The 8,702-nt window shown below is 50.3% G+C and overlaps 1 protein-coding gene across 1 annotated transcript in view; it reads left to right on the top strand.

Annotated features, from left to right (window-relative positions):
- EXOSC7 (exosome component 7) overlaps positions 1–8,702 on the top strand; it is a 42,057-nt gene that overhangs the window by 9,927 nt on the left and 23,428 nt on the right. The window contains exons 2-3 of the mRNA XM_040445093.1: positions 2,792–2,893; positions 3,183–3,277. Of these exons, the coding sequence (XP_040301027.1) occupies positions 2,792–2,893; positions 3,183–3,277 (197 nt within the window). The remainder of the gene's footprint in view (positions 1–2,791; positions 2,894–3,182; positions 3,278–8,702) is intronic.

The following is an 8,702-nucleotide window of genomic DNA, read 5'->3' on the forward strand; positions in this document are numbered from 1 at the left end:
TGGTGGGGGTTGGGCTTTGCTGGATTTCAGTGTCTCAGAATCAAAACGTCAGTCATATATGCAGTTAGCCAGGCAGTTTAAAGATAAGTTTGTGACAGTTACATACTTCAGAACAGTGTTTTTAAACTTTTTGAGGAGCACTAGCCCCTTTGAGAATCTCATAAGCTAATGAGTCTTTTTCTGAAAGAAAAAAAAAAGTGCTTTCAAAAGATGTTTACAAAGGGGGTGCCTGGCTGGCTCAGTCAGAAGAGCATCCAACTCTTTTTTTTTTTTTTTAATGTTTTTATTTATTTTTGAGACAGAGAGAGACAAAGCATGAACAGGGGAGGGTCAGAGAGAGGGAGACACAGAATCCAAAACAGGCTCCAGGCTCTGAGCGGTCAGCACAGAGCCCAACGCGGGGCTCGAACTCACGGACCGTGAGATCATGACCTGAGCCGAAGTCGGATGCTTAACCGACCGAGCCACCCAGGCGCCCCAAGACCATCCAACTCTTGATCTCAGGGTCGTGAGTTCGAGCTCCGTGTTGGGTGTAGAGATTACTTAAAATCTTAAAGAAAGAAAATGTTTACAAAGAATAAGGAAGGTCTCCGTGAGCTGATGTATAGTGATTGCCCACATATGTATTGTTAAAAAAAAAAAAGAAAGAAAGAAAAAGAAGCAAAGTGTAAAAGAGTATCTGTAGTGTGCCACTCCTCATTTAAGAAAGAAGGATAAAATATATTCATGGATCTGCTCATTTGTGCAAAGGAAATACAGGAACTACGAACCAGCAGTTAAATAGTAAATAGCCTGGTTACCTGCCCGGGGTGGGTGGGAACGAGGCAGAAAGATGGGGGTGTGAAAATAGGGCTGAGGGCAGAGCCACCTTTCCCTGAGCACACCTTTTCTGATAGCTTTGACTTCTAGAGTCATGGTGCTAGTCTGCATACCCACAATGTAAACGAGTAATTAAAAGTAGCCAGGATGCGGGGCACCCAGACTCGAGCACAAACAGGTACCGATGAGCCTCACAGGGGTAGGAGGGAATAACAGGCACGCTCAAGGAGGGGGAGACGATGGAAAATGGGATGTGGGGTGGGCACTCACTGTAAGGCTAAAGACAAAAAGAACGCCACGCAAGTACTGTCCTCCACTAGTAAATTTGTTGCTCACAGGGGTATGGGTTAGCAATTCTGAAAGTACTTCATGAGTATACTAAGATTTAATAAATACCTTGTGGATAGTGAGAGCCAGGTGTCTCCCTGTCTGAGAAAGAAGTTCTGAATAAGACACGAAGGCAAGTTAGAACCAGCTATCAGGGCCTTTTTTTTTTTTTTTTAACATTTATTCATTTTTGAGAGAGAGACATAGACAGAGCATGAGTGGGGAAGGGGCACAGAGAGAGAGGGAGACACAGAATCCGAAGCAGGCTGCAGGCCCCGAGCTATCAGCACAGAGCCCGATGCGGGACTCGAACTCACGGACCGCAGGATCATGACTTGAGCCAAAGTCGGACGCCCAACCGACTGAGCCACCCAAGCGCCCCATATCAGGGCCTTTTAAGAGCTGCATGGATAGAAGAGCTGTATGGGTTAGTGCTGTGTGGGTGAGTGTAAGTACGTACATAGTTATCGAGCTCTGTCTGCTGAGAAGGTCTGGAAGCAATGACACCCCAGTAGCAGTGAACTTGCTTAGCACCCAGATCCTGGTTTTTAAAAGCACCATTCAATAAAAGGAACCAGGACTCCTCAGAGAAAGGGCTGACCCCAAGGCCAGGGCAGGGAAAAATACAAGAGGCTGGAACATCTTGTCTTGTCAGAAGTAAAGGTGTGCTTGGGAAAGATTGCAAGTGTGTTGAAAGAATGCAGGAAGCAACCCAAAGGAACTCCCAGTGGCCAAATCTGGAACGCACTGAGCAGCAGGATAAGTAATGGTCATACTGGATCACAACTACAGCATAAAGTGTGTGTCTGTGAGATACGTGGATAAGAGTAAATAAACAGAGATAAAGGGCAGGCAGGACATGGGCCACCCTGAAACACATCTTCCGCAGCAGAAGTCGGCAAGCTTTTCCTGTAAGGGGCTAGATGGTGAAGATTTGGGGCGTGTGGCTCGTAAGATCTCTGTCACAACCGCGCAGCTCTGCCGTTGGAGTGTGAAGCAGCCATGGACAACCTCAGCGAACGGACCTGGCCGTGCTCTGTAAAGCGAGACGTTTTACAGAAGCAGGTGGCTCTCGTGCCGAGGTGTGCCGTCCCTGTTCTAGAGAATGCCCAGGGTAGAGATGATAGCTGGGTTTTTTAGCCGTTAACAGAGTAGATTTTGTTCAGGTTAGGGTGCGGGAGGCCTGCGGCCGAGAGAGTTGGGCTCTGTGGCCCCGACAGTGCATACCTCCTGGTGCGGTTTTGGACTTGCAGACTTGGAAAGAGGCAGCTTATTTCGCCTCTTGTTCCGATTTTGTTTGTTCCGTGTGTCTGTTTGGTATAGTGGGATGTGGTGTGGACTTTGCGCTGGGACGTACCTGGGTAGAAACCCAGTGTGCTCTCACCAGCTGTGGGACGTCGGCCACATGGCTGCATCATGACTGCATCACATCCGTCAAGCCGCTTTACTTCTCTGAGTCTTTGTTTCCTCAGATGTAAGATAGGAATATTGTTACCAGCAAAAGGAGAGAGTTTTGGATGATTCGCTAAGGGGGAAGGGGATGTTGTACTGCCTAGTTCTCTAGGAGGGAAATGGCACGGATGAGTTGGGGAGTCTGTTGGTGCTTTGGTTGTGGTTGTGTTAGGATTGTGGTTGTTGCACTTAGGAAGACCTCCGTGTGGATGGCCGTGGCTGTGAGGACTACCGATGTGTCGAAGTGGAAACCGACGTGGTGTCCAACACCAGTGGGTCTGCCAGGGTCAAGCTGGTGAGTACTGTGGCCACGGTCCGTGCCCGGGGGGAGGATGGGCAGGTCCTAGGGGACTAGCTGCAGGCCCCTTGGGGCTTTGGGAGCACATACATTTCTGGGGTGGACCCAAGACCCAAGCCAAATTCTGGGCGGGTATCTGTCTAGATCTGAAAGACCCTTTACCTTTCCAAAGGGCCACTTCACAAGTTCCTGAGAGTCCCCGGGGGCATAGTCTGGGAGAGGAAGGAGGCGGTTGGGTATGTGGCTACCTGCCCTGAGTGAGGACCCTTCTTGCGTGTGTCTGCAGGGTCACACAGACATCTTGGTGGGAGTGAAAGCCGAAATGGGGACGCCGAAGCTGGAGAAACCCAATGAAGGGTACTTGGAGTTCTTCGTTGACTGGTCAGTACCATGCATATGTTTTTAAAGAAAAACGATTTGGGGCGCCTGGGTGGCTCAGTCGGTTAAGCGTCCGACTTCAGCCAGGTCACGATCTCGCGGTCCGGGAGTTCGAGCCCCGCGTCAGGCTCTGGGCTGATGGCTCAGAGCCTGGAGCCTGTTTCCGATTCTGTGTCTCCCTCTCTCTCTGCCCCTCCCTTCGTTCATGCTCTGTCTCTCTCTGTCCCAAAAATAAATAAACGTTGAAAGAAAAATTTAAAAAATAAATAAAGAAAGAAAGAAAAACGATTTAAAAGAAGATTCAGAGGGGTGCCTGGGTGGCTCAGTCGGTTAAGTGTCCAGCTCTTGATTTTAGTTCAGGACATGATCTCATGGTGATGAGATCAAGCCCCGCCTCAGGCTCCACCCTGATCGTGGAACCTGCTTAAGATTCTCTCTCTGTCTCCCTCTGTCACTCCCCCACTTGCAGGTGCACCTTCTCTCAAATAAATAAGTAAGTGAGTAAGTAGATTGGAGACTGGACCTCTGGTTTCCTTTGAGCCCACTTTGATTTTGTATTCAGTCATCACCTCTGCAGCCAGCAGGTATTTCCTGCACCCCTCCTATGTGCCAGGCACTGGGGTGTGTGGAAGAAGGCCTTGGCTCGAGTCCTGCCCTTGTCCTACTCACCTGGCCCGCACTGGGCCTTGTCCCTGTTGGAGGAAGGAGGGCATCAGGCAGCCCAGCACATGGTTGTTATGAGAGTCCAGTGAAATGGTGGGTATTACAGTGCTTTGAAGAATATCAAACATAGATAAATAAGGGTCATTTGGTCTAAAATGTCTTGTTTCTCCTCCTGCTCTAGTTTTGCAGAAAACTTTTCATGACTTGCTTGGCAGAGCAAGGACGAGGGCCGGCCAAATAGCCTGACAGACAGAGGGAGTGGCAGCTAGGCAGGCCGCGTGGCTGCTAGAAAAGTGAGGACTCCGCAGTTTCTGCAGCAGCCAGCCTTCTCTGGCCAGCTGTGTGATCTCAGGCTAGTTACCTAGTCTCTCTGTGCCTAAGTTTCTTTATCTAAAAAATCGGGGTACTAATACTCTTGTGAGGATGACGGAATGAAATAAGGAAGGCAGAGTGAGTGCCAGCACCATGACTGGCTCCCAGTGGGCTTTCCGTGAGTGTTCTTTCTCCCTCCTGTTGCCTCCCCTTTCTCTGGCCTTGGGCTTTTTAAACCTGGGATCCTAGCTCAGTCCCTCTTCTGTCTAGAACGTTGCTTCTAACTAGATGGTGACAGCAGGCTTTCTCGAGGTGGGTGAGGCTCTCTCTTAGCTCATGCTGGGTGCAGGTATGTAATACTGGTTCTGTATGGGAGTCCCCAAGACCACTCCCGTATTTGGAGATTTGCTGGAAGGACCCCCAGGACTTAGCATATAGTTGTACTCGCAGCTGAGATTTATTATAGCCACGAAACGCAGCAACGTGTGTGATGATTCTGCCCATGAAAGCCCATTAGAGACTCGGCCCCCGAGATTTTCACTGGGGCTGGTCACATGGGCACCCTGTGCTTAACACATACCAAAATTTCCAAATCCCAGAAGGAAAGCAGATACTCCCCTTATCATATTATTTGCACAAATAGTCTAGGCACAGCAGACCACAGTTCACTGTTGACTGGGAACACTGAGAGTCAAGTTCCCAGATGCCAGCCGAGGGCCCACCTTTCAAGCAGGCCCTTCTAAAGATAGCAGCCTTGGGCCCGCCGTGTCCGCCTTTTCGGCATAGATGCCAACCCCCATTTACATGGTGAGTTAGATTCTTCTGATCTTCTTCCAAACTCAGAAGTTTGTCCTCACGACATTCCAATGAGAGAGACAACCAACTTGGTTGAGAGAAGGTAAACAAACCCCCGGGGTCACAGAGCTAGTAATGCCGGCTCGGGCCTCTCCGACCCTGAGTCTTGCCTTGTTCTACTTCGCGCAGCCTACAGAAGCCAGCTTGCCGGGGGTGTGGTGCTCAGAGTTCCGAGAACGTATCCGCGTTCAGCTTTCTGGCCAGTATTCCTTCCAGCCCATTCCTGCACCCTGCCCTGCGAGATGCCCCCCCACCCCCGCCCCCAGCCAGCCGTCTCCTCTTCTGGTTGGACCCGCCTCCCCTCGCCGATCTGGGTTGTCCAGTGGGACTGGCTCATCCTTTAAGCTGCCGTGGATGGTGGTGGCCCTGTTCGAGCCTCCAGCTGATTCCTTTGCTGTCGGTGGAAGAAAAATGTCTCTCCTGGCCTTGACCTGCCTAATTCAGTGTAGTGAACGGTCACCGAGGGGCAGACACCATGTGTGGGGAACTGTAATTTGCTTTTCTTTTCTTCCTCCTCACTGTCTTGTACCTCCTTCATCTTAGGCAGACCACAGGCAGTCAGCCCAGCCACACCAAAGGGAAGGTGTTGCCTTCAGATGCTAGGTATAGGGGACACGCTTCACTGTGGCTCCGTGTCTGAACACGACTCCGGGTTAGCCTGCTTCTCTTGTCCCAGCTGTGAAGGAAGGGAGGCTCCAGGGTGGGAGGAGGCAGGGAGCTGCCTCTTCCCAAGATCCGGCTCCCAGGAGTAGCTTCCCCCTCCCAGCTGAGCTGGGCTGCCCGTTCCTCTCTTCTCTCCCCTCTCTTCTCTCAGGAGACCCTCAACAGGCCCAGAAGCTCCAGTTCCCAGGGAGTCCTCCTTGATTCTCTTTCAAGATGGATAGTCTCAAGTGGCACATTTTAGTGTCTTATTTAAGCGGCTCAGTTACTGTGATAGAATCACCATGAGAGATTCACAAAACCTCGTATTCCTACAGAGAAGGGAGATGTTGATTCACCAAGCACTGCTGACTGCCACCTTTATCAGAGTCTCATTTGAATCTTCAAAGAGCAACTCTTTTTCTTATTTTTAATGTTTGTTTTTGAGAGAGAAACAGATGGAGTGCGATCCGGGCAGGGGCAGGGAGGGAGGGAGACAGAATCCGAAGCAGGCTCCAGGCTCCAAGCTGTCAGCACAGAGCCAGACACAAGGCTCGAACCATGAACTGCAAGATCATGACCTGAGCCGAAGTCGGATGCTTAACCCACTGCGCCACCCAGGCGCCCTAAAGAGCAACTCTTAATTGCACAAACAAACAAACCCCTTTATTCCCATCCAGTGACTAGGAATGTAGATGTGCCCAGCTCTAAGGCTTTTACCCACGGAGCCCTTCCGCAGGAGAGCCCAGGGCATCTGCCCATCCACAGACTGAAGCCGAAGTGTTACCCAGCCGGAGGACAGTAATTGGGGCAGGGTGGGGCTGTCAGTCTGAGCCCAGCTTGACTCATCAGCAACTTCCAGGGTTTAATTATTTCAATTCCTGGTGATTAGAGAGCTAACTGCTTTTCCACTAACTCGTCCTACTTTGGTTTTGTTGGCTTGGAATAATACATGGAACCTGAGGTAGACCTGGCCTCCCACCCCCTTCATTTTCCCCTGTGCCTAGGGGATGTTTCCCTTGGAAGGGGGCTGCTCAGCTGTACCAGCCCTGATCCCCATCCCAGTGGAGTAGTAAAGACTTGGGGTTCCTGAGCACTGCCCCAGGGATGCCTGGCAACACACATCAAAACTGGGAGCAATCTGGGACCTTCTAACTCCCATCTCCTGTCTTCGATTTGTTAGTCATAACCCGAGACCAGGCTGTTTTAAGTAAGAACTTTGAAACTTTGAAAAAGATGGTTTCTATCAGAAACCTGGAGGAAAGGTAAGAATTGAGTGAGCTGGTGTGTCAGTCTGGGCTACCACTAGGTGGCGGTCCATCTAGTCTCTGCTCTGACACCATGTTGATGGGGGGGTTAGGAAGCGTGGTTTAGCCTCTCCCAGCGGCTTCAGTTTTTCACTGAGGGAGCTGAGGAGAACATGTTTCATTCATAGACATTTTGGTGTGCTCAACACTTGCCACTTCCCGGTGGGACCTTTACTTTTCGATGTGGTCGCTCGTATTTGTCACTAATATTGAACCGGAAGCTTCAAGCCCTGAACTGGTGGAAGGAGCCACTTGATCTCTGTTCCTCAGTGCTTATTGCTGCTCGCGGGGGTCCCTGTTGGTGCCTGATGGACGGGGGACAAAGCAGACAAGCAAACTACAGAACTCATTTGAAGCTAGCTGTACTCTGAAAGTCTCCAGAAAGAACTGATAACTCTCCCCAGAAACTTACAATGAACAGTTCAAAATGTGTTACTGTTCCCATCCCCACTCATAAGGAAGCTTCTGCAGGTTCAGAAATGAGCACATGTGCACACAGGGGAATGGGAGGGATTGGGGCCTGCTGCCGGGACCACTTGACTGACTCCTGGAGGGGTGAGGCCCAGAGCTAGCCCTGCCCCACGAACGTGCTAAATCACTGTCCTCTGTCATGGTCCTGGCCTGACCTGGCTGTAAGACTCCAAAGATGTGCAGGCTAGGTGGATCACAAGGGAAACAATGGGCTAGTGTCTGAAATCCTGTCTCAGGTGGACATGGCCTTGATCTCACTCTACCCCAGTTAAATCAGGGATGTGCCAGGCAGGAGGAGCACAGTAGAGGTGATGAGTCAGGATGGGTGGAGATCTGGGCGGGGCAGCATTTCCAGGATTTTTATTAGTTTATTGGCTCAGCAAGCCATTTCCCAACTGCCCTGGAAGAGGGGCTGGGCCATACTTAGGAAGGATCTGAATTGGTTTTGGCAGTTGTAAACAGAGAAAGCACTTGGTTTTATGCCCCCAACCCTGAGCAAACACTCCCCTGCTGAAAGAGTGTATTGTGATACCTCTGAGCAGGGAGCCAGGATTACTGCCTGTTGTACTTTCCCTCGTTTTAAACTTTGCGCTTCATAGAGAAGCGTTTTATTTAGGGCTCCTTTGGTCTGCATTCCTTGACTCCAGTATTTGTGGTCTAACAATAAATCTCAAGACCAGAGCATCCATTCATTAGCTTGACTCATGTCAGGCTACAAGCCAGGCATGCCGAATTCCACCTTCAGGGAGAGTCCGGTGCAGCCTTGCAGATGAGGGCCAGGCTGCCTGGCTTGGAGTCTTAGCTCCCCCGTCCCTAGTTGTGTGAGCTTGGACAAATTATATAACCTTTCTGGGACTCTGTTTCGTTTTCTCTAAGATGGGGTCATAAATAGTAGGGTGGTTGTGAGAATTGATTGAGCTGGCGCATCTAACGTGCTAAGAGTGGTTTCTAGCACATAGTAAACATTCAAAAGAGCTGTTAAAGTTTTCCACCTTGTATAACAAGAGGGTTGGGCCATCTGAGGTCTCACCACATTCTCCCGTAGGTCAGACCCCACTTGTGAGGTATTTGTTTCACTAACAGAGTTTGTTTTCAGAGGTGAGTTAAAATGCCTTTGGAGCGGCTGGACAGTTTGTCAGCCTCCCTCACGGATCACCGATCTCCGGTTGCTCTTTGTTCAG

The sequence above is a fragment of the Herpailurus yagouaroundi genome, unplaced genomic scaffold (assembly GCF_014898765.1).
Source record: "Herpailurus yagouaroundi ecotype Mexico unplaced genomic scaffold, PumYag 193, whole genome shotgun sequence".
Taxonomy (NCBI): Eukaryota; Metazoa; Chordata; class Mammalia; order Carnivora; family Felidae; genus Herpailurus; species Herpailurus yagouaroundi.